Source organism: Biomphalaria glabrata, chromosome 5 (assembly GCF_947242115.1).
Source record: "Biomphalaria glabrata chromosome 5, xgBioGlab47.1, whole genome shotgun sequence".
In the NCBI taxonomy this organism is placed as follows: Eukaryota; Metazoa; Mollusca; class Gastropoda; family Planorbidae; genus Biomphalaria; species Biomphalaria glabrata.
Window position 1 is genome coordinate 5,650,928 of NC_074715.1, and position 26,649 is coordinate 5,677,576.

The following is a 26,649-nucleotide window of genomic DNA, read 5'->3' on the forward strand; positions in this document are numbered from 1 at the left end:
CTTTTCACTGCTTTGGACGAAATATACAAATTCTTAGATCTAGTTGTAGATCTAGACAGTAGACAAATACATTATGGATGACACAGGTAACGGTTTTGAAGTCTAGACCCACTGGATAAATATTTCAAACAAAAGACGCTAAGATCCAGCAGCAGTCCAGACCATTAGCACGAATGTAGACTAGATCCAGCAGATACAAAAGAACAAACAAAGTTAGTAGTTGTCTAGTAGTACTAGTATCCAGATCCAGTAAAAGACGAAGATAACTTAATAGTAGAGTGGGGTCGCCATTTCTGTTGAGCTTGTTGTTAGATCTACTGAATGTATTGTGGCTGATGTTGATTGTAGACCTAATGTTATCCGCCAGTTCTTAAGTAACATAAAATTCACCACAGAACAACCGGTATAAAATGAGATAGGCCAGCCTTTTAAACAAAACAATGTATTTATGAAATGTGTGCACAGTCTACGTCGTATCTATTCGCTACAAGAGGTCTCCTTCGTCGTCGTTCGTCCGTACATCGTTTCTAATCTATTTCCGTTCTAACTTCGGCCGAATATCACTGCCGAATAGTTGACCGGATAGTAAGAAGTACACCGTAGTACCTATATTTCTAATAATATTTTTAGGCGCCTCCGCACTAAGTCTTTTCCAGTTAATTCAAACAGAGGTAACACTTAAATACCGAAACAACGCAGGCGAAAAGCCAAAAATGTAAAAGTAGTCGACGTTCATAAACGATGTGGAACAAGAAGTTAAGTACTTAATGAAGTGAACCGTCGAATGTGGTCAAACTAAATCTCTACGTCAATAAAAACATGCCAATATTCATAAAGTGGACATGATTCAATAATGTCAGTTCTGAAATACATAAACGTTTGTTTCAAATAAAAGTATGTGCTTTTAAAACTATGACTATGCACGAAACATCTTTTAGTACAAAGACAAAGCGTGTTAATATAAATAGAAATAAAACTTTACATTATAAATTCGCACATTTTAAATGTTTGTCTTGACCTTTGAGTGGGCTAGTTAACATGTAATATTCTTAAATTAAGTCACGCTGACCAGACATCTGTTTAGATGTACGGGTATATCTCCAGAGGTAGAGATGAACAACCCCCACCTTCTTTTGTTTGTTTAGTCCATAACATTGAGTTCATAGATAGACAGGTGACCACATTAAGTCAGATGTCAACGTGTTGACACTGTCTAGAGGTCACACTTTATGAGGGAACTGAGTTAGTTCACTTGGAGGAGAATCTCTGTTAAGGGGGCTGGACTTCAAGATGCACCTCTACACATGTAACAAGGGTGGAGATGAACAACTCCCGTCCCCTTTTGTTTAGTTCATCACATTGAGTTCATTTATAGACAGGTACCACAAGTCAAATACGATGGACGTAAGTAGACGCGAGTTCACGCGAGGGAACTGAGTTTGTTTACTTAGTAGCTAATCTTAATTAGGCTCTGGACTTCAAGCCACATCTCTTCAGGGGTAACTGGACATTGATTTGCTTATTTGGAGAAAAATCTCAATCATGTGGCTGGACTACAGGTTACACTTCTTCACAAATGCTTAGTTTGCTGACTTGGATATACATCTCAATTAGTAAGCTGGACTAAAGATCACACAGCTAAACAAAGGGATATTTTGCTATACTGTGAACAAACCGATTTTATAGCCGAGTAAGCCAGTAACTAATTATTTTGTAGAATGGAAAAACACAACTTGCTAAGAAAGCATACAACACTGTAATTAACAACTAATTTAATGTTCCTAACGTGTTAAATTGAATATTACTCCTACGTTAAGTGTCTTGATTTGATAACGATATTCTTAATAATTTGAGATTTTCTAGTAACTCCTCCGAATGAAATTATATCAGACAAATGAGAGATAAGAATGGAGAAAGAAGGTTAACAGATCTTGTGTAGTGCCCCAACTTTCTCGCAGATCTAAAGGATAGGTGAAAGTGAATGTAAAGTTAGATGTGAACATGGCCTAACTAGTTCCCCTTTCTATAGAGCAGATGATGTAAAGTTCATCTGTTTTTGTGGCCTACGGTTAACGAGGGTGTCATGTAGCCAGCACAACGACCAACCGCCTTTGCCCAACTAATGACAGGTACCCATTAGAGCTGAGTGGACTCAGAGGCGCCCAAGGATTTCAAAGTTGAAAATCCCAGTCTTCACCAGGATTCGAACCCGGGACCCCCGGTTCGGAAGCCAAGCGCTTTACCGCTCAGCCACCTCGCCTCCCCTGGCCTAAATGATGTCTTACAATTGATCTAATTGTTTTGAAAAATGTTCAATCTCTTATTCGTATCCTCAAAAAAAAATAAAAAATCCGCAATAAAAAAGTATTACTATTCGTTTTAAATTAGGTCTTATTTATAATGCATTCTAATTAGCCTTTTCTCTTTGAAAAAACTGCTTGCATAACTGATATTGTGATGTCCGATTTTCAATATCTTTTCTAGTTTACGAGATCTAAACGGGACGGACAGACAGACAGACAGACATTTCGCACAAAACTAATAGCGTCTTTTCCCCTTTCCCTATATGTGTAGGTCCACTAACTCTATCTCCACGTTATTTAAATCTATCAAACACACAGTCTATTTTTTTAGGGTGTGGCTGAGTTTTTTTCTTCTATATTTGGTTTTCTTAATGCTCTTAGGTCTATATAGCTGTATATTAAAATATAGATCTCAATAATAGACCAGACTACTATTTAATGCTCTGGCATCATCTAAGGTTCAAGCTATAAATAGGTATAATTAATGTTAATAAAATATTGTTTACCGCAAATGAATTAATCTAAAACAATAAATATTGATCTAGAACACTTCAGATTCCAAGTATTAACAAACAGCTACTATCAGTATAAGGCCCTTGAAGCCAGAACGAGAAGCTGTCCTTGGACTTTAAATTGCAATCCTGATGACCAGTTGTTGGTCTGAAATTCATGAACACTTACATTCGCTCACTATACAAGCCAGATTGCACTTTACTTTTGAGAGATTTACATTAGTAACTATTTAAATATATATTTACGTATTTTACATTGACCATGTCACACACACCTTCTACAGTTGGTGGACTCGTACATAATTCACACTCAAGCTACAGTTTGTGATAGGCCTATCTGTTAAATACTGTTAAGCTTTAGTTCATCAATCATTAATTGAGTTTAAAGTAATAAGGGAAATAAAAGGGAAACAATTATCACGAATATAGGTATGTTATTTAACAGTTTTGTGAAATGCTAAGAAACACAAGCTATTTACAAGACATGTAGTATTATTTACTATCCGGTCATATTCGGCTGCAGCCGAATATCAAAAAGTACTTACCGTTGCACTCCTAATATATATATATATATATATATATATATATATATATATATATTTGTGACAATACGAAACTTGCATGCAAAAGTTCATTTGAGTTTTTCCCAGCAAATCGTGGGAAACTTTTATTTTTAACCTTAAAAATTAATTTTTTGTTCACCCATAACTAATTTCTTTTAGGATTTATCTCCCCTCGCACTGTTTCTCACGGGACGAATCTCGACATAAAACTTTAACTAGCTTCTCTAGGGCTAACTTTTCATTTTTGACCGCTGTACAGGTGACCAGCGGGATAAATTAATAAAATTTCCCCTAGACTTAAATAAACAAGCCAATAATTAACTAATTAAACATCTCGTCACAATATTTGTGTGTTTGCCTACCTCCAAAGATGTTGATCTCACAAAAAGTTAATATGGCTGTAGGAAAGGATTCTTTTGGTGCTGTAATACTTAACTTCTTTAGAGCCACTTTATTGAAATTGACGATAAATTGATACCATGGATACCAATAAATCAAGTATGTGTAATTCAATACATTATCATTATTCGTGTCAAAAAATTGTATTGCCGACTTATACACATATTTCCTCCAAGGATCATCCTCTGTAGAACACCAAAAAATATGTACAAGTTTTAATATTTATTAAACACTTTATTGTACAAATCATATTTAAATTTAAATTATCGGCTAAAATGATTGTAATAGTAAATTGATTATAAAATTGATTTGCTTTAAAGTTTTAAAGAAAACTTTGTATTTTGAATTCAATGAATTTAGTGCTAAATTGATTTCAAAAGTTGCCCTTAATGCTTCATATCGAATAAAACTGTAACAGATTTTAGAAGGAATAATGTCAGTTTTCTAAGTTGCTGGGTTTTTTTAGTTCATAAAAATTGAGGTACTAACTGAATAAATTGAAATAGGGCCTAAATTTAATTTCAAACGTCGCAGAATAAAGTCCAAGACATATTCTGTGGCATTTTACGTCTCAAAAGGGACAATTTTCCCTTTGCAACGAATAGTGTGCCAGGTCAACCCTTTTGATACTCAGCTGCGGTCTCAGGTTGGGCATCTGCAATCACCAGGCACTGTTGCACTTACACCCTTCTTTCTATTATTGTTGTGCATGGCATCTGCAATCTTGGACCCTACCTTTATGCTTGCTCTCCAAGTGGATTTATCCAGCGCCACTTTTTTTCCAACTGTTAGCGTCTATTTTGAGAAATTTTGAGTTTATTTTATTATCGTGTTAGCATGCATTCTTCTTCTTCCTCTAGCCAGCTTTATTGCTGCTGAACTGTGAGCTCTTTTGCAGACTATGCCAAGAAAAAAAGTGTGCTGATTTCTTCAGTTGTTCAGCACTGCCGTACAGGGTTGTTGGTTTTGTTAGGCTTTAGTGGTAGTAGGGTCTACCTATGGTGGATTAGGAAGGGGCATTCAAAAAGAATATATTTTTACGGTTTCATAAGGGAGGTCGCAGTGTCTACAAAGGGGGAGTTGTGTGGAATTTATTTTGTTCAGATGGTAATTTAACAGAGGTGTGTGTCCTGTTCTTAGTTGAAAAATAGTAGATTGCTCTTTGCGGGGGAGGAAGTTAATACTGTCCAGTTTGTTAGGCATAGCCATTTCTTTGTACGTGGCTCTGAATGTGTTTCCTGATGCCCATTGGTTGAGCAACTTCTCTTTGTGATTGTTGACTAACATTGACCTTAGGGTGAGGTAGTTAACAAGTCTATCAGGTTGTTTCATAGATGATCCTGCCTTTGATAGTTTATCTGCCTTTTCATTTCCCATGATGCAAATGTGTCCAGGGATCCACTGTAGTGTGATATTGATATTTAATTTCGATATCATCTGATGGATTATCCCAATTAGTGTTGTCGACTCTCTTGAACTGTTTGAGGTGCTGCTAAGTGCTTGGAGAGTGGGTTGGAAGTCTGTAAAAACAACAATAGCTGATAGTGATTGCAATCTTGCATATAATTTGTTTTCCACTGTATGTAATGCTATGGTAATTGTCTCAATTTCAGCTTGGAAGTTTGAGCAGTAATCACCACAGGGTGCATTTGGGGTTAGCGTTAGCAAACATCATTGTACCTTAAAAGTGGACTGCCTTCTGATAGATCACCTTACAGAATGTCTTGTGGAATTAGACCAGAAAGTTTGAAGGAAAATGTAGAAATTCAAACTTCTAAATTTAAGGTAAACTAGATAACAAACGGAGTTTCAAGTAGCAGCAACCCACCATGTTTTGTTGCTCGGATTCTGAAACAAACAAGTGCATGGATCTTCGTGTCTTCGGAAAACATCTACAAGTACCGTTTGATAACGAACTATAAATTATAAACATTCATCACTCAAATCAAAATGAAAGTACCTGAAATTCAGGTCAACAAGTTTACGTCTGGACCTTCGTTTAGATGTCTATGTATAGTTAGAGATTTTTGCATCCCTTTTATGAACCATGTGACCCGGGAAAGGATTTTATCCCGTGTCCAGGATGAGGAATTGGCTCTTCACCAACCCCTCTGTCAGGAGTCCTCCTGCGACTAGATGATAATTTATTCACATCCGTCTGGTCATAGGACATGGTTTCTTAAGCCAACGACACAAGTTCCTCCTCTCATGCGAGGCCGAGCCCAAGGGGGGCCCTCCATATGCATATAATGTCCATAGCTCTAGTAAGAGGATTTGGACCCTGAGCCTGTTGGGAACGACGCAATGGGTTTCGGACTGTGTTGTGTATTTATGTTCTTGTTGTAAGTTGTGAACTGATCTGTTCTTATGTGTCAAAATGTCTTGGTATCCAGGTCAGCTTGTGTGTGTGTACGTACTGTGACATCGTGAACTGTTTTGTCATTCTTGTTCAATAAAGCCTAGGATCAAAACATGACTTCTTGTAGTGTTTCATTAGGTTAAAACAATTTATTGAACAAGAATCTTGTAAACTTATTGTGCTGCTTCAAACTTCAAGTATGGATTGTTTACTAAAACTTGAACGATTGGTGGTAGATCCTAATGATCAGGACGCTCAAAGGATCTGGAAGCACTGGCTTCACACTTTCAATAAATTCGCATTAAAACTAGCCCTACCAGAAGGTAAGAAGTTTGATCTACTCTGTAACTTTATCTCACATGGTATGTATGAATTGATATCTGACTGTGCCGATTTTGAAACTGCTGTAAACACACTAAATGGACTCTCTGTCAAACAAACCAATGAGATTATGCTCGCTATCTCCTATCCAATTGTAATCTGGAAACGGGACAGAGTGTAGACAGGTATGTTCAAAGATTGAAATTGCTGGCTAATGACTGTCATTTCAGAGCAGTCTCTGTCCTCGAAAACCAGAACGAGGCCATCAGAGACGCATTCATTAGTGGCATGTCATCACCAGAGATTAGGCAGAGACTTTTAGAGTACTCATCTCGGGACCTCGCAAAGTCAATGGAGGTTGCTAGATCTCTGGAGATGGCGCAGAAACATTCTGTGACATATAACTCGCAACAATCCACTACTTTTCAAACACCACAAGCACAACAATCCACTACGTTGGAATTGCCGCTTTGATCTGCTGTAGAGGACAAGATTGATTCGGCACCCGTTACCATAGCTGCAGCTCAAAGCAAGTGCTACTTTTGTGGAGGCTCTATCCACTCTCGTAGCAAATGCCCCGCAAAAGATGCCATCTGTAATAAATGCTGTAAAAAGGGACACTACAAAAGGTATGCAAATCAAATCTTTCTACAGTTTACGGACCTAACTCTGATTCAGCAGCGTATTCAATAACAGCCGCCTCTTCGTTTTCTCTATCTCGTGTTATAATGAAAATACAAGTTAACAACATTACACTTGATGCCCTCGTCGATAGTTTGGACAGTTACATTTCTGCATCGGCTGTCAAAAGGTATAGATTTAGAACTTTTCATTCATCAAAACTTATATCTATGGCCAACACGAACTTAACTGGTTATACTCGCGGCCATGTTAATGCTGACATTAAGAGTAAAGGCTCCACTTATAAAGACTTCAAGCTACACATACTTGATAACCTCTGTGAGGATGATGTTATTTTAGGCCATGACTTTCTTGAACAACATGATAGTGTACAGATCACTTTTCAGGGGTCTAAACCAACAATGGTCTTAAATGGAATGATAGCTGCTAATGTCGAACCCTCTCATCTTTTCCAAAATATGCTTAAAGAGTGTCGACCTATCACTACAAAATCCGGACGTTATTCTGCAAATGACACTCTATTCATCAATTCAGAGGTTGACAGACTCTTGAAAGATGACATCATTGATCCCTTTTCATCTCCATGTCGGTCTCAAGTCTAATAAAAACTAACGAACGACACAAACAAAGAATGGTAGTGGACTAGAGCCAAACTGTTAATCAGTTCACACTTCGGGATGATTATCGCTAACACCGAATTGATGATATAATCTCTCAAATATAGCTAAATACGAAATATTTAGTACCCTTGATCTTCGCAAACGCATAGCATCAGATCCCTCAAAGGAAGACTGATCGCCTTTATACTGCCTTTGAAGCTTGAGGAAAGTTATACCAATTCTGATATCGCAATATCCGCTGCCTTAACGGGTAGGCTGTTTTCAACAGACAATCGACAAGATCATAGAACAAGAGTCACTGGAGGGTACATATGCTTATATTGACAACATCACCATTTGTGGTAAGGACAGAGAAGACCATGATAAAAATCTGCTTGAATTTCTTGGAGCTATAAAAAAATGGACTAACACTTAATGAGGAAAAGTGTGCATACGCTTCTTCAAGAACAAGATTACTAGGTTATGAAGTCTCTCATAATGAGATGAAGGCAGACCCCGACAGACTGCTGCCCTTGCGTCAACTTCCTCCACCCGAGAACCTAAATGCACAAAGACGAGCTGTGGGTTTATTCTCCTACTATAGATAAGACATTTCTTAGATAAGATCCATCCTTTAGTACACAACAGGACTTTCCCACTCTCTGACAGAGTCAAAGATACATTTCAAGCTTTGAAAGAAGAACTAGAAATGGCTGTTGTCATTAATGTAGACCACAAAACGCCGCTTGAGGTTGAAACAGATGCATCGGATATCGCAATATCCGCTACATTATCTCAGAACAAAAAGCCAGTTGCTATCTCTTAGCGAGAGACGTCAATCCTCCGTAGAGAACGAAGTAATGGCTATCGTTAAATCAATCAAGAAATGGAGACATTTTCTATTAGGATCGCATTTCAAACTCACCACGAATGAAATGTCCGTATCCTTCATGCTTAACCCTCGTCATCACGGTAAGATCAAAAACGACAAAATAATTCAGAGGTGGAGAATAGAACTATCAATGTACAGTTTTGATGTGTGTTACCGGCCGGGGGCTGACAACATGGCCGCCGATGATCTTTCTCGTGGATTCTGTGCAAATACAAACACCCCCCTACGTCTTTAAAAGAACTTCACAACACTCTTTGTCATCCTGGCATAGTGCGAATGCTACATTTCGTCCGGTCAAAGTATCTCCCGTATGCAGTTGAAGACATAAGAACTGTAACAAATAATTGCCCCATCTGATTGATTTAAAACATCGTTTTTATCAACCATCTGCCAGCTTAATAAAAGCCACATCACCATTCAAGAGACTTAGTGTTGACTTTAAGGGACCACTTCCTTCTACCACTAAAAATAAATATTTATTGACAATTATTGATGATTACTCAAGGTTTCCTTTTGCATATGCATGTCCTGACATGTCTACTCAAACAGTAATTAGATGCTTCACAAAACTATTCAGCATTTTTGGAACGCCCTCGTATTTACATTCTGACCGGGGATCCGCCTTCATGTCTGAAGAGCTAAGATCTTTCCTCAGAGGTAAAGGCATAGTAACAAGCAGGACCACAGCATACAATACCAAAGGGAACAGGCAAGTAGAAAAACTGAACTCGACTCTCTGGAAGTCAATGCTTCTTGTCGTCAGGTCAAAAGGGCTACATAACATACAATGGGAGTTAGCTCTAAACGACGCTCGTCATTCAATTAGATCTCTACTATGCACTGCTACAAACATGACGCCTCACGAAAGACTATATTCCTACAAAAGAAGGTCAGCCTGTGGTGTCTCTCTGCCGACCTGGCTATCTGTTCCAGGGCCTGTCCTGATGAGAAGACATGCGAGGCAAAGCAAATATGAACCGCTGGTAGATGAAGTGGAGCTTATTGAAGCTAATCAGAACTATGCCCACATACGTCTTCCAAATAGACAGGAAGAAACTGTCTCACTTCACCATTTAGCTCCGAGAGGTGACTCATCTTCGGAGTCTGTAGTACATGATTTCGCTCCGACAGACTTTGAGACATTTTCTGAGGTCTCTCAACATCAATTGGCTCCTGGTAACACTGACACTCTGCCGGGTGTCTTCCAACACTCAGTGACTTCTAGGGGTGACATGGAGACATCTGCAGAAAACATGGTTACATGGTTCGACCTGCTTTAAGAGCAGAGGAAAACACCATTGAAAATGGACAAAAATCACTAGCCAGAGATACGCCTTTACAGCACTCGTATAATCTCAGAAGTAGAGCGAAACTAAACAGGGGGTGAATGTTGTGTATTTATGTTCTTGTTGTGTGTTGTGAACTGATCTGCTCTTATGTGTCAAAATGTCTTAGTGTCCAGGTCAGCTTTTTGTGTGTGTGTGTGTGTGTGTCTGTGTGTGTGTGTGCGCGTGTGTGCGTGTGTGTGCGCGTGTGCGTGCGTGTGTGTGCGTGTGTGCGTGCGTGCGTGCGGGCGTGTGTGTGTGTTTTACAGTATTATCGTGAACTGTTTTTCCAAGAGCCTAGGATCACGACATGTCTTCTATTAGTGTTTCATTAGGTTACTACAGACTGGTTAGCAAGCCTTTCTCACATTTCCACCACATGCAGGTACATTGACAAGAACATAACTGTGGTAGCTCACTGGGACTCATGTTAGCTCTTGTTCTTGGCCTATCCACTTCCCCGGGCGAACGTTTCCACGGAGGTGTCACGCTGAGGCCACTGGAGCATTTCCTCCGCAACTAACCATCAGATAATATCTAAACTAAGATGAACAAAATAATATCTGATTTTGTTTTGAAGGTAATATCTGGTCTCACTTGAATAAGGTAATGTTTGACTTCACGTGAACAAAAAAAATGTCTGAATTCACATGAACAAGATAATGTCTGACTTCACGTGAACAAGGTATTGCCTGAACTCAAACTGTTTGTAGCCTGAACACAAAAAAGCACTAATTACCCATGAAATTAGGACTTAAGAAAACACAAATATGCCAAGCTTGTAAAAATTACCTCTAGTAATTATTTCAAAACTGTTTACAATCATAGGCTCATCAAATGTCAGAGTCCATGTAGGTGATGTGTCAGTTTCATTATTAGTCAAAGTACAAGACCCATGGTTGAAGTTGCTGTCTGAGTTTCCATCGACAGCGTTACTAGCTACGTTTGTACCATTGGTGGAAGTTTGCTCAGTTGGTTGTTTCATTGCGACATTACGACCTGGGGACAAAATATGAATAGTTCAAATGTTAATTCTTTCTTCACCTCGACCTATAATAGAGACTAATCCCCATTTAAAGACTAATCCTATTTAGAAACTAATCCTGTGTAGAGACTAATCCTGTATACTGTATAGAGACTAATCCTATATAGAAACTAATCCTATATAGAAACTAATCCTGTGTAGAAACTAATCCTGTGTAGAGACTAATCCTGTGTAGAAACTAATCCTATATAGAAACTAATCCTATATAGAGACGAATCCTGTGTAGCGATGAATCCTGTGTAGAGACATTTAAATAAAGGCTTTATAAGTGTATTTGGGTCAGGAATAGTTTACCTCCGTTTACGTTAATAGAACAAAGGCTAGTAACTCCTTCTCCTTCCAGGACAATTCTGTCAAAAAGTTCGTCCATGTCACATCGTATTTCTACAACACGTGAGTTGAGCAGATGAAATCGTTGCCTGCTGCATTCATAACGTTTGTTGAGAATGTCAACTTTTTCAAAGTGTAAGTTGAACTTGTCTACTACGTCTGAGGAAAAGTATTGTGATATTAAGCAAATATACAGCAGAAGTACCTAGGCAGTGTGTATGACCAGAAGGTTACTTTGTCTAGAGGTAATCGGGTGTTTCACGTGCTCACAAAAGTAATGAAAATACAGTCACACTGCTGTCAAACAATGAGAAACAAGATGCGTATCAATCTATTTAAACAACGTAATGAAAAGAAACACCATAGGGCGTTATATAATTACAATGTGACTGAAGCAAACACATTAATAGTAATTGGACCCTAAGTATCAAAATGGGTGGCTCCGTTAGAAGTGAGAGAGTCTCTAAGCTTAGTTTTCCCTTAACTGTGAGCTATCAGTACGTGGCTAGGTCAAATCTTTGGTTAGTTTTTAGTTTTTAGTTTGTCGTGGATGGATCTTGATAACTTGATTCTGATCTCCGACTGCGTCTAGTCGACTGTAGCTGATGATAAAGATGGAGCAGTCTGCGACGATAGCGGCTTAACAACGCTTCCTTAAATAACTAGACTGTAGAAATGGTAAACACGAAATGTTGCTATCAGTAGCGGCCTTAGGGGGTGGCAAGTGGGGCAACCGTCCAGGCCCCGCGCCTGAAGGGGGCCCGCGATAGGAGATTTCCTTGTCACCGTCAGGTTCGAAAAACCAAACCAGCTCTTATAGACTACCTGAGATGAACTCCTATTGAAAAAACAGAGCAGGAAGGACTCAATCCTCCCGTAGTGCTCTGGCAAGAAACTTAGCCGTACGGCGTAGTGCCTCATAGCTACCATACAAGTCGAGTGACTGCTCAGACACGTCCCCCCTTAGTTCGCGGATCTGGGGACACTCGTACAAGACGTGCGACACTGTTTCGACGCTCTCTCCACAGTGACGGCATCGGGAGTCAAAGTTCGGATGGAACGGGGCAAAGTATGCCCCAGTAGGACAGTGTTCCGTCCTACACTGCGCAATAATTGTCTGCTCTGCCTCCACAGTCGCCACCATGGATCGTTGCGATCTGGGTGACGCATGTGTTGCCAGACACTACGAGCTCTATCGGATTCCTCGCAGGACTTTAACCACTTCTCTTGAATGAGTGCTCGGATTTGTGTCGCTTCTTGTAAAAAACGTGTTTGGTGCTTTGAGGTTTGTTGCTGCCAAAGCACCTTCCCTTGCGAGGGCGCCTGCCATTTCATTGCCACTCACGAAATGTGAGGGCGCCCACTTCATGAAAACGAGAGTTCCAATAGCTCGGCGTATGTTATCTGCGGCGCCAACTGCCTATTCTATTGATGGCGACACTCCCCGCCGCCATCCATAGTTAGGAGACTGGAGCGAGAGACGGTGACTAGTACCACAGTAGTGGCACCAGTTTCATGTTGGGTCATTCGGGCTCTAATAGCCTCGAATGCCCGAGTTATCCCTGTTAACTCGGCGTCCATGGAGCATGCAGCGTAGCCGCACTGACCAGAAAGCCGATCTGGTACTGTCCGGTCTGGGTAGACTATAATAGCCCCGTACCCAGATCTAGCGGGGTCCCTTAATGCCGACCCATCGGTATAGCAGAAAATGGCATGTGATGGGTAGGACTTAATTGTTGCTGATGTCAAATTTTGAAGGATGGCAGGTGTTAATCGCCTCTTGGTGGCTCCCTCTTACCCTATAAGGGACATGTTTATTTGTGGGGCTGACAATCTCCTCGACGGAGGGCAAGTACTAATTCTTCTATCTGGGATTCTGTCAGTGGAGAGCCCAGCTTATTTTGACAAATAGACGGCAATATGGAGGAACGATCTCATTTTTATGCGGTTCCTCTCTCTCTCCACTGTTACACTAAGATTGTGGTGGGTAGCCTAGAGTCGCCCCTTTTGTAGCGCTCATAGGCCTTAAGTACCGCCCACTCCGTCCTTAGATTTAAAGGGGCCACGTTTGTTAAGATTTCAGCAGCGTTTGTTGGGCTTATCCGAAAGGTGCCACAAATGAACCTTAGGGCCTGTGTTTGTACTCGGTCGAGTGATTCGAGGGCAGTTTTACTAACATATACTTGAACTGTATAGCTGTACTCAATTTGTGATCTAACTGCCCCTAAGTACAATGTGCGTAGCATGTCAGCTTTGGCATTCCATCCTGGACGTGCTGGAGCATTGACAGTTTTCTATACAGGGTCACCCCAGATATTTTGGCGTGTTTTCACGTTGGAGTCGCCGCCCACCGAGTGGAAGCTCGAATGGAGCCTTAAGAATGTCGATTCATAGGCTGAACAGGGACCAGGTCGTTTTGGCAAAGTTTAACTGAATTTGCCATTTGTCGCAATACTAGGAGATGGTTTGGAGGTCTGCTTGTAATGCCGCCTGAATTTGGTCGGCTTTCTTCCCGGTTGACCAGAGGACAATGTCATCCGCATAAAGCAGTTTTTTGGATCGCAGTAAGCTGGGCAAATCGTTATGATGAAAAGTGTGCAGGACAGGGCAGAGTCCTGCGGCAGGCCATTAAGTTGTTGTTTTGGCTTGCATAAGGAGTGCTGGTATTTAGTACGTGTGCTCCTCCCAGACAGAAAGGATTGTATCCAATTGTATATCTTTCCCCGCACACACATGGCTCTAAGTTTAAGATAAAGGCCTTGCTTCCACACGCGGTCGTAAGCCTGTTTTAGGTCTATGAATACTGCATATGTGCTTTCGGACCTATGGAACCCATCGGTCTCCTCGTTTGCGAATATCGTGATCTGGTCGATCGGGCTCAAGCCTGCCCTAAAGCCGGCCTGCTCTGGCGCCAGAATTCCGGCACTCTAAAAAGGCGAAAGTAGCTGCTCGTTAACGATGCGCTCAGCAATTTTGCCAAGGGTTGAGGTTAGTGAAATGGGTCTATAGGACTCCAAGTTAGTCGCGTCTTTGCCCTTCTTGAGGACTGGTACAATGATACCACGTTCCCAGGCTCCAGGCAGTTTGGACTCTGCCCAGGTACGATTCATAAACCTCTCTCAATGCCTCGAGGTGTTTTACCATCTCAGGGGTAACCGTGTCTGGCCCGGAGCTTTTCGGTTTTTGCACTTAGCAATCGCTCTGTCGAGCTCAGCACGACAGTAGGGCGCATTGGACGTTGCTTGGCTTTCAGGCTCATCTGGCTCCCTCTCGAGCCTTTTAGTTCTTTATTGAGGACTTTGGACATGGCTGTCTTCTTTTCGGGCTTGCTAATTTTAGCATAATATCGATTTAGCAAGCCGGCCATTTTGTTTACCGTTGAGACCAGCCTCTGGGGTGAGGATAGAGGGGCAGCCGTTCGCGCTGTATCTTTGGCTCAAGGTTTCGTAGAAGACGCCTTGCTTTCGAGGAGTCCTGAAGATCCATCCCTGCACAGGCAACATTCCAATGGTCCAACCGGACGCGTCGGGCCAGTTCACTCGTGGCTCTACAGAACCGGTTGTATTCCCGCCGGATTACGGGATTACACTTCCTTTCAGCGAGCCTCCGGGCCCGCTTGCGTCTCAGGACCAGCTTGTTCAAATCCTGAGACCACACGCGCTTCTGCCTGGTACCAGGATAAGTCCGCGGGACAAACATGTTGGCCGCACCCAACATTGCCGCTGTTATTTCGCCGTAGGTAGTGTCAACGTCTTTCTCCTCCACCGCTAAGTTCATTAGGGCAGCGTCGACTGCTGCCTTGTATGCTGGCCAGCTCGCCTAGTATAGCTCCACTTCCGTGGGTTTTTTGGCGCTACATTCCTGGCCTCTGATAGGACAATTGTGATTAATAAGAGCCTATACTCGCTCCCAATATCATTCAGAACCTGAAATTGGGTATGAGATTCTAAGTTTGCAGTTATGAGAGTAAGGTCAGGTCTGTATTGACTGCCGTTACCAGTATGGAATAGTGTTGGGGGGTATATTTATTTTGTAAGCAAAAGAGATTTGAATTATTGAGGAGATCATGTAGTTTATGTCCTGACGAGTTAGTTAAGTCATAGCCCCTACCTTCGAGACTGCGTTGAAATCGCTGGACTGGTTTGGTAACCAAGTTGTTGCGTACGTAGGTTATCAGTCCCCGGCAGTCTGTACACTTGCACTTAAATGAGGTATAACCGGTAATGCTGGCTTTTCGCTTGCCAGTAAGTGTCTCTTGTAGTAATACCACGTCTATTGACCTCTCGTGGAGGAGTTTAGAGAGCTCTAACATTTTGGGTATGACCTCACAGATGTTAAGATGTAAAATCAGGAGGGACCTAGTGTTAAAAGGCTTAGTCCCTGGGGTGGGTTGGATCCCACTAATGTCTGGTTGGTTTGTTTGAGAGCCAGGGGCTCTCGTCACTATTTCGCATCCAGTCTGTTCTGCCTGACGTGTATTTTTATCGACAGGAGGTTGTGGCTGACGTCCATCAACCTTATTCGAATCGGACCTCCGAAGGAGGTACGAATGCAGTGTTCGTTGAAAAGAGGACTTTGGTGGAGGAATTTTAGCCCATACATCACGATCTGACTAATTCCCCCTCATCGAGGTCGCGGGGTGACCAGTAGTGGACTTTTTGTGCCAAGGCCTGTCGCCCACTACCCGGGGTGCGGAGCCTGTTCGGGTCTGCTTGTGCCCGCTTTTTTCCATGTCTGTACTTGTCATAGATGTATGGCTAATGCCGTTGGCGGCCTTAATTACTGCTCTAATTCAGCAGCGTGCATGGCCTATACTCATGTCGCCATGGAGGGCAAGGAAGAACCTGCCTCAGCAATCACCACCACAGTTTGGCAAAATAGTTTCCTGCAGGGCTAGAGTGGGGTGGCGCACGTTTTTTTGACATTCCCAGTATTGGAACTACCATTTGTCGCGGCGAATTCCTCCACTAGCGCACCAAGGAACGGGCTAGTTAGAGCCTAGCTCGTGGTCGCCAATCAGTCCGCCGACACAGCCCGCTAAGGCCGCGCCAGTCAGTCCAGTCTTTACCCAAAGAGAGACCGTCGAATCAGCCGGATCCCAGGAGAAATCCAACCAACCCATGAGTTAGTGTCCAGCGCTGTCAGCTTTTCGGAGATCCCGTTAGGTCTCTAACTCACCGTTGCCCAGGGGCCCCACAGGGGCGCTGGACGTAACCCCTTTGTTTGCACTTTTACACTTGCCAGCGGCTCATTCATCAGCGGCAAGCAACCAGTACCCTTGGCCGCCCCTCTACACAGCGGGTTGTTCACTCGGCGACCATGATGAGATGGTACTGAAACTCCGAGCTTATAGACTACAACTTGTTGCTCAATATTTCCGGGTATTTATCTGATACCAATTACCATGTAAACTCTTAACATGAAATTTTTGGTTTTAAAATAGCGTTCAGTTTCGATAAAGACATCATCTTATAACCTGTACATTCTAAGCGGCTATAGAAAAGGAAAATGGCGGGGTCTTAGTGTACGCGGTCTCTTGCCGCGAGTGTGACCCACCCGTCAGACAGAACAGTGTACAGTGTTTTCATTCAGGCAGGTGAGATGGAGCATTTGTTCACTTTTGCTGGCCTAGAGTTCCAAGAGCCAAAGGCTCAACTCTACCTGACAGTTTAAGAAGTAGAAGAAGCGGCTATCACTGTTTAGGATATCACCTGCGCATAAAATATATATATACATATATCATGCCAAAAAAACAAAACAACAAACAAACAAACCAAAAACAGGGCATTCGTTGGAGTACAGAGAAACTTAATGCACTAAACAACGGCCAGTTTTTAGGCTTGGTTGAGATACTTCACAAAAACGACCCAACCATGCAAAAACTTCTTCGACGAATTAAAACGCCGAGGCTCACGACCAGTACCTCGGATATAGGATTCAAAACGAGCTTATGGACCCGATGGCATATTTTCCTGTCATCTTTGATTTCACACTTGACGTTAGTCATAAAGAGATGTCTTTACAAAGCGTTTTGTGGACGTATCAGATCCAAAAGGTAGAGAACACTTTGAGTTTATGTAGTTAAAAAATACCGTAGTATGTTTTATAACAAAAATAAGGCCTACAGCGTTAAATGCGGGCAAGCCCGTTAGAGCGACACGGTATGATATATAGTCTATCCTTACAGCACAGCGCCCCTCTTTTGACATTTGTCCAGGGCCCTGCGCACTACTAAAGCCGCCTCTGGTTGCAATAATATTATCCTGCTAATCTCAGTTACAATAAATAGGTCGAAGCTATGCATGATAAGCACATATAGTATCAGAGTTTCCTTTTCCTGTGGTATGCACTCTGGAATATCGTCTATCCTGCTAATATTTGTTACAATAAACAGGTCAGAGCAATCCATGATAAGCACATAGAGTATCCTTTTCGTGTGATATGCACTCGTATAGTCTGGTTGGTTCGGACTTTGAACCCTGCCTGCCGCCATGATGAAGAGTTCTTGTTACACCAGTACAGACAACAGAGTCTAGAATGTTATCATCTTCATGTCTGGAGGTACGTCCGAAACTTGTCAAGCAAAAACCAAATAACTTCTAGACATTTCAAACATTAGCTCCAGGAACATGACAAATGAAATAAATTTAATAGATAGTAAAATAAATTTAATAATCACAAATATCATTGAAATACATAATGCGTATCAATCAATCTCTCTCTTTATATATATATATATATATATATATATATATATATATATATATATATATATATATATATATATATATATATATATATGCGTATGTGTGTGTATTAACGACTCTCACTATGTAGGCTCTCTGCAAACTGCAACACATCACACTACCAACTGAGGGGTTCAAAATAACGTAACACTTTAATGTCCAATAAATAACAGCTAATACTTTACAATTGGCAACATGTAACACTGACTGTTCAGCCGGGGATATCTGTACCGCTATATAAACTCTGTAGTCTGTACTGGTGTAACAAGAACTCTACAGGCTTCTCCGTAACTTATTGAACTCTGATACGCTCTTATATAGGGCCCCTAAAGGTCTTCTAGAAACCAACAGAACGTCGCTCGACCCATCTAGTTGATCACATGACTATATTTGAAGTGACTGGCCTGAGTAGTATTGACAACACAGATCCTTCCAGAAACATCGTCGTGTCGTCACACTCGACCTTCGCCACTCGTCATGGTTGACCTCTCGCTTAGCGATGGCCAGTGTAATTTGTGTCAGCTGGCTACACACACAATTATCCGTGCCACCATCATAGTTATAACAATACTCTATGTTTCTGTTCGACTGGAACCCCTCAACGCACACAAACATAACAACTTTCAACTTTTTTTATTGCAATCCTCCTATTTGTTTTGTCCCGGGGAGAATTAGTGATAGCTGATTGAGGGCAAACCTGCTGACACATGTCTGTACAAGATAATGATTGCATAAATCTAGCCAAATTTAAATTATTATATTATACTTTTTCAAATTAAAATAGTCAAAATAAGGCTTCATTTTTCATAGTCTCTTGATACTTTTTAATGTGTACATTTATATTTCTCGATTGGCTCGATAAATCTACTTTGCGACGCACCTTCATGGAGGACCTCAAGGCAATAGTTGATACTTGTTTATGTTTGTGTAATGTCGTGACAATGTGTTCGTGACATTAATTAAGTGTGTTACTGTCTAAATATCTTTCATCAGTTCGTGTGTCGTTCTACTTTAATAAAGCATTGTTTTAGGTTTCTCTACAGTGTCACCACGCCTCTTGACCCTTCCAAGGTGCACCTTTCGTCGGACTTTACCCACGTGAAAGATAATCCTTAGTCTATCGCATTACCTGTTTCCGTCCATCTCTTCCGGACTTTATAAGGTAGAATAAGGCGGGACCTACACTCTTTCACTTCTCATTCTCGCCGACATCGAGTCTGGACTAATCATATATTCTTACTCTTAGAGGAATACCTGGTGGTAAGCCGAACTTAATCACAGCTCCATCTTAATTACTCTGTGTATATTTCTCACTGGATATTACCATACGGATTGTATCATTTCATTTATATTTAATTAGTGCATTGTTTATTTCTCACTGTCGTAAGTAGAAAACATAAACATGGCATATGTATATATTTATGTATTGCATTAATCTATTAATGCTATGTTGCTCAATTGATCGTTGATGCAACCATGTATATATTTGTACATCTTATTTTATTCCCTTTATCTCGGCTGACCGCCTTGACATTTTACTACCGCACTAATATTGGCTTAGAAAAGAGATGTGAATTATCTCCCCTTTACTTATTTTACTTTAACGAGAGTTGCGTCCCTTGAAAGGACGCTCTCTCTCCATTCAAATTCACTCCATTTGTAAACAAATCGTCTTGGTCGCTGACCATTGTCCATTTCTTTCCCCCCCCCCTTTTTTGGACTTATGTTGTTTAATTGAGATTATTATCTCCCTTATTATGTACAATTCATATTGCTACTATCATCCTTCTATTATCCAATCCCATGTGTCATCATCTCCCTATTGTACTCAAAAGCAACTTTACCAATCAGATGAATGCACCTCAATAGAGGGCATCAATAAGATGCATGAGAGACATGTCCTAACTTGTCTTTGTTTATCCGCAGCCTCCCTCAGGTATCTGCCTACTACCTATCTATTGGATACTATTTATTTGGTACTATTCGACTACCTACCAGTCAACCTATCTGGATCTACCTACCTGGTGCTATTCAGCACTACAGGATATCACTTGTCAACCTAATTGGCGCTATCGGCTCTACTTGTCTGCCTATTTGACAATCCACTTGTCAACCTATTAGTCAAGACGTTCCTATAGACCACGTGTCTGTGCGAGACGTTATAGCTTCGCCAAATCTTCGCAACTCACTGGACTTATCCTGCTAACGACGCTGCCCACGGCAGATCAGCTCTGCCCGCAGCACACTGGTGCCCACGGTAGCCGGCCGGCCGCCCTACTGTGCCCACTACAGATATCAGAACTTTGGATTGAGACTCCACAAGAACTGTATCACCGGCGTTCCTCTACCCGCTAGAGCGCCACCCCCTGCTGCAAGACCTCCAGCCAGGATCACAGCCAGCTTCTGCATCAGTAGGATAACCAGCTAAGTGCAGAGGACAAAAGTGACATACTCTCTAATTAACTGCTTAGTATGATGATACAATATTGCTAACGAGATAGATGCAAAACCCCTCCCCTATTTTATTCTACTTTGTATATTTATGTAAATATTCTTTAATTTTTCAGCATTTGTATCTTTCTACATTGTTTGTCTTGTTGCGTGTCTGCTCCCGATTCAATTGTGGCAATTCAAAAATAATCATCCCCTAGACACCAAACAAGCCACTCATACACGTCATACACGAGGTTCGTCACAGTTTCAATAAATCCAATATTGCAATATTGGAATTCTATTTGATTGAAATGTTCCTATTGTATTTATTAATTAAGTATTCGGAATTTCTATTCTTGAATTAATAATAAATAATAATTTCTGAATTTTATTGTTTTTATACGTGAAGCAAAGATTCACCAAAATCCATTTTAACTCCTAAAGATCCCTTCAATCGATCAAGACGCTCGTTTATAACATTATATCAAACTAAGTCAATTGACTTACTAGGATCACTGACTGCCAACCGAATCCACTGAAAATTAACTTGTTTCCATAAAGTGACCACAACATTTTTGATAGCTTCATTGACGTAGCATGTTAAGTCATCACCATCTAGCCATGGGCTGTAGCTGACAACGCTAGCGTTGGGAGTTGCAATAGAACTAATAAGATCTCCTGTAATGACAGTTTTATAAAGGAACAATTGTCAATAATAATTTCCATCATATTAGTTGTAGTGAGTTTCCAAGAAGCTTAAAAACAGAATGTATCTTTAACTCTTTCTCTCCGATGCCAACGTAGATTTAACCCCATTAAACTAAATTAGATTTTTGGATTTATAATCTTCAATTTGTATTGGATTAAAAGAGAATTATTTTTCCTATAATTCGATACCAAATATAACTTTTTATGATATCAAACACAAAAGTTATTGAAGTTTAATCACAACTTTATAGTGAATTGCAAATAAGCAAAAAAATAATTCTATTGGTACAAGGAAAATAATTACGGAGAGAAAGAGTTAATATGCGAGCTTTTTTATTTAAATTTTGAACTTTGTTGTAGAAGAGCTATACGTTACCTATAAGCTCTTTATTTGATTAAATAGCACTGGATCTTGCATTCACATAATACATTATCTAAAGATTGTTATTGTTTTAACATATAATAATATAATTTTGTCTTTTGAAATTGTATATGTTTTTTTTTAAATAACTTATAACATTCACTGCGATAGCGCTCAAGATGGCAGCTTTTATTTTATTGTTCGCATTTCCTAAATCTTTTTGTTTTCAAAAACTAGTCGAAACTTTATAATTGCCAAGAGATATTGACCCTTTGAAATGGCCGAGACACTTACACACAAACTCGACTTTTGCCTTTTCTTCTTTTCTTTCTACTTAGAAAGTCCCTTTCCTCAGACCTCCTCTCTTCTTTCCCGCTCAGATTCCTCTTAGCGCAAGCAGCTAACCACTTCAACCACTAATGGAAAAGGTGTCAACCATGATGAAAGGATATGCAGCTGTCTGTCGAAGTCACGACAGCCAGTCATGGCGGTCGAAGATCCCCTGACATTAGAGCCGATTTGAACGAGAGATCTTCCCAGGAGTTACCTTACCGAGAGAACTCTCTTGGCAATAGCGCAACGCATGCGCCGCTGCTATTTTCTGGACATTAGTTTGATTAAGGTTCACATTTGGACGTCATGTGTTACTCTGGTCACTTTTTCTGTTTATTCTCACCCTTCCTGTTTCTGCTAGCCATATACAGGGTCATAAAGACAGCAACAGACCAGAAGTGGAACGGTATACAGTAGACACATACACAAACACGATTTTACACAACTATTCCATTTTCCTTGTAAAAACACATTTGATGATCACACTGATCTAAGGATAATCTCTCAAATTTCACTCTGACTCTCTAGAGGATCTAAATATTCCTAGGAATAAACATCAGAAAAAAAAACGAACAAAGTTAAGTACTTAATAGTGTTAATAACTGATGAGAGCGGAAGAGAATATAATGTTCTACATTTGACATTGAAATCTGGGCTTTAAAAAAAATATTAGGCCAAAATTGGGAAATAAAAAAATGGAGTTTGGTTGATTTAACCGCTGCAATTTTAATGTTGAAAGTGTCTTATTTGTTATATGCATTAGTTGTGTAATTACAGGGTAAGTTTTTCATATCATTGTCCACCGAGAATCAAGATTATCAGTCATCAGGGCCAATAATTTTATGTTGTACAAGACAACTATGATCGAACTATTAATAAACAGTGAAACGACAAAATACAACAATTAATTCTTATTGAAAGGAAGCAATTATAAAGAATGGACAGTTAATCAAATACGTTGAACTTACGATATTGACATTTGTAACCGAACCAACCAACAGCACATTTGTTCTCTTTACACTGACCAGTTGGATCACAAGAAGAACAATGACACTGGAATTGACATCTCTCTCCAAACCAACCGCTGTTACATTTCTCTGAAGTAATTTGAATTTTGAAAATTGATTTTAGTATGAAAGTACAGAAAATATATGAACTAATTGAAGAAAAAAATATATTACAAATTAAAAAAAAACGGTTACAAAGACAGTTTGTGTATAAACACAAACTCTAAATCGGCCCCCGAAGTGGTCCACCCAGGCAGGTTTCAATATTTTCAGAAAGAATATCAGAATGAAATTATATGAAAGGCAAATGACAGAGAAGAATGGAAAAAGAAGGTTGACAGATCTTATGTGGTGCCCCAAGGTTCCAGCAGACCAAGGGATAGGTGAAAGTGAAGGTGATGTTATATGTGAACCTGGCCTAACTGATGTCTTATAATGATTATCTAATTCAGGGGTGGGCAACCTTTTTATTTCGAGGGCCGCATAAAAAAAATTTGGGGAATGGGGGGCCGCATATATATATACTATATATGTACTTACAAATTAGAAAATACGCTAACTATTCGTGTATAATGTCTTTTAATTAAGATTTTTACTGATTATACATTTACATTTCATTTTTTAACCCTATTACTAGACGATTTGCAACAAGAGTTAGCAATATCTGAAACTCATTTTACGAATTTTTTATAAAATTATATTTTTATCCTTTTACCTCACAACCTTTTACCACAGATGTACAGTGTTTCTTAATGTGAAGTATTTAACTGTTTACATTGGTGGTGCATAATGTACTATAGAACTAGATTACTAGTTTTTATCATTGTGACTGCTGTCAAATACTAATTATAGCCAGTCAGCATCGACCTGTGATTACACTTGTTTACTTTCTAACAAGAAAAAAAAATGCTTGTTCACACATGTCTGTGGACCTAAATAACGTGAAAGTTTAGCAGCAAAGTTTGTTCTAAGTGTGGAGATACAACTTCTGGCACCCATTAAGCTCAAGCCGAAGAACTGACTGACCCTAACTTCGTTTACTGGTCATACTTTTCTTCTGGAGCTATATCAGCTTCTGCACTAAATGGTGAGCTGAAGGTATTGAAAACTGGTTTCAAGCTCTCGACGTCTTAAAATGTGCTTTCAGATTCCAAAATCACGGAATCCATACAAGTCTTGTACATTTTAACCATTTCACTACAATTAGTTTCACCTTTCAGCAAATGAAAATGACAAAACCTGTTTTCACTTGTTTGCCATGAGAAATGGGAAAGCTTTGTTTAAAAAAATTAACATGCACATGCATTTCATGTGCAAACAACCCATTGGGATACTTTGTAAAACTAGAAGTCTGGCTTTTACTCTTCATTAGAATAACTAGTAACAATGTCACAGTCAATATCCTTCAAGGAACATACACATTTCTTCCTTGAGATTTTAAATTCTTCTCAATACCTTACCAAGCTAAACCAGCGGATACTACTGTGGTACCAAACATCGGAATGATTTGTTTCCAAATCTTAAGAACGTCCCTGAGCTGCCTGTGGTTAAGACTTCTATCTCTGATAAGTTTGATCACTGAGATAATTGGGTCAATAATATTTTTTAAATAATCAATGCAGTTTAGAGTTTATGATTGGGATATTGTTCTGTAATTTAATTTATTGTTCTCAGTCAAAGCACGGACTCCATCAGTTGTTACACTTGCCGTTTGGCTCCAACTTAACACTTTCAACACAGTTCTTCATAGTATTGAATAAATACCGGCCTGAGCTTGCGTCTTTGATTCAATGTTTTAAATAGGAATAATCTTCGTTTACTTTAAACTTTTTAGAATGACCTGTTTCTTTAGCCTCTTCATCATAAGTAATAAGAGTCAGAAGTCTCAATAATTTATAGAGATATTTATAATTAACTATTTCTAATATATTTGCATTTTATAATATGTGAGCACACCTGATTTGTGTAGGTGTTCGCGGGCCGCATAAAACACTTCGGCGGGCCGCATGTGGCCCGCGGGCCGTAATTTGCCCACCCCTGATCTAATTGATCGAATTGTTTTGTAAAGGGCCAATCTCTTATTTCAAAGCCTAAAGAAAAAAAAAAAATTCCTTTACTTTCGTGTTGTGAAGTGTGGACCCCGAGCGGCAATCCACGCGATTATATGAAAAACTACTAATTAATTGTTTTAAATTATGTTCCACTTCTATGCATACTCTATAGATTATTTTTTCTCTTTAAAAACAAAATTAACATTTTTATGAATGTATTGGTTAGTATGAACGAACTTACTTTACTTAGCAATACATTGTAAAAAAAAAACATTTTTGACAAAAAAATCTAAAACCGATTGCAAAAATGTGTTAAAAGTATAGCAAATGGTCACCTCCCTTACTAAATGGCCTCCTGTGTTTGTTACTAATTATAGTGAATAGTTGTAAAAAAGGTGTTTTATGAAAAAAACTGCTTGCATAGTTTATTTTAAAATGAAATTTTTCACTTTTAGAAAAGAAAAAAAAAAGCCGTTGCATCAGAACTTTGAATGGTCTAAAATATCTTGATGTCGGAATTTCACTATCTTTTCTAGTTTACGATATCTAAACGCGACGGACGGACAGACAAACCAAGCAAAACTAATAGCATCTTTTCCTTTTTCGGGGGCCGCTAAAAAGTAGATATCAAAACTAACCGATCGGGTTTACCCAGGATTTAAATGTGGTTTTTGTTCAGGAAGATAGACAATTGACAATTGTGTACATTGATCTAGTCAGCTGAGATAACCTTTTTAAAAATGTGCAGAAATTACCGTGTTCACCCAATCTGCTATGTAATTGTAATGTAATTGTTTCCACCAAAATATGTTGTGCACTGTTCAGTTGAATGAACAACTCGTGACTGGCTGAAGAAAAACTGCTCGTCCCTACCTCCTATACGTGGATGTAATCAAACGGGACCTCAAAGTAGTGGACATTGAGGCTGGCTACTTGTAATACACAGCTAAAGACGCACTATATTTCATATAGTGTGGTCTATGGCTGTGTGGTGATCAAGAAAGTTAGGGACAGCAAAAATGCATTTGGGGTCTGCCCCGAAAAAAAAGCGTGCCAAAGAAAAAATTGCGGCTCCTCTATCACCAAAGCAAATGTCACTTCAACATGCAATACATGTGAACGGGAATGCCTCTCGGCAAAAGGTCTACACAGTCACACGAAAAAGTGCTCTACGAGATGAACTAATGTGCTGTAAGGGATGAATAAGTGCTTTACGAGATTAACAAAAGTGCTTTACGAGATTAACTAAAGTGCTCTACGGGATAAACTAAAGTGCTATTCGAGATGAAATAAAGTGCTTTATGAGATAAACTAAAGTGGTTTTATTCAGATGAACTAAAGTGCTTTAAGAAATGAATTAAAGTGCTTTACGAGATTAACTAAAGTGCTGAACGGGATGAACTAAAGTGCTTTATGGAATTAACAAAAGTGCTTTACGAGATGAACTAAAGTGCTTTATGAGATGAACTAAAGTGTTTTTTTTTTTTTAGATGAACTAAAGTGATTTGCGAGATGAACTAAAGTGCTCTACGAGATGAACTAGGAAAACTATATTAGAAATATTAATAAAAGTTTTACACTCTCTTAGATTTCTATACAAAAAAAAGAAACCTTTTTATTTCCTTCTTGTTAACTAAACATTAACTTGACTTAGTTTTTCAAAGCGTAAAATGCAACAAAATTCATAAACTTTATTAAAAAGATTAGATATAATTTTCGA

At 39.7% G+C, this 26,649-nt stretch overlaps 1 protein-coding gene across 5 annotated transcripts in view; it reads right to left on the bottom strand.

Moving 5' to 3' along the window:
• LOC129926380 (platelet endothelial aggregation receptor 1-like) overlaps nucleotides 1-26,649 on the bottom strand; it is a 39,977-nt gene that overhangs the window by 12,842 nt on the left and 486 nt on the right. For 2 of the 5 annotated variants that reach the window (XM_056029927.1, XM_056029931.1), the window contains exons 2-6: nucleotides 22,840-22,968; nucleotides 20,977-21,147; nucleotides 11,255-11,449; nucleotides 10,708-10,914; nucleotides 3,741-3,962 (exon numbers count right to left, since the gene is read on the bottom strand). In XM_056029927.1, coding sequence (XP_055885902.1) covers nucleotides 3,741-3,962; nucleotides 10,708-10,914; nucleotides 11,255-11,449; nucleotides 20,977-21,147; nucleotides 22,840-22,968 — 924 coding nt within the window. The remainder of the gene's footprint in view (nucleotides 1-3,740; nucleotides 3,963-10,707; nucleotides 10,915-11,254; nucleotides 11,450-20,976; nucleotides 21,148-22,839; nucleotides 22,969-26,649) is intronic. The other 3 variants (XM_056029928.1, XM_056029930.1, XM_056029929.1) reach the window with 3 other exon arrangements.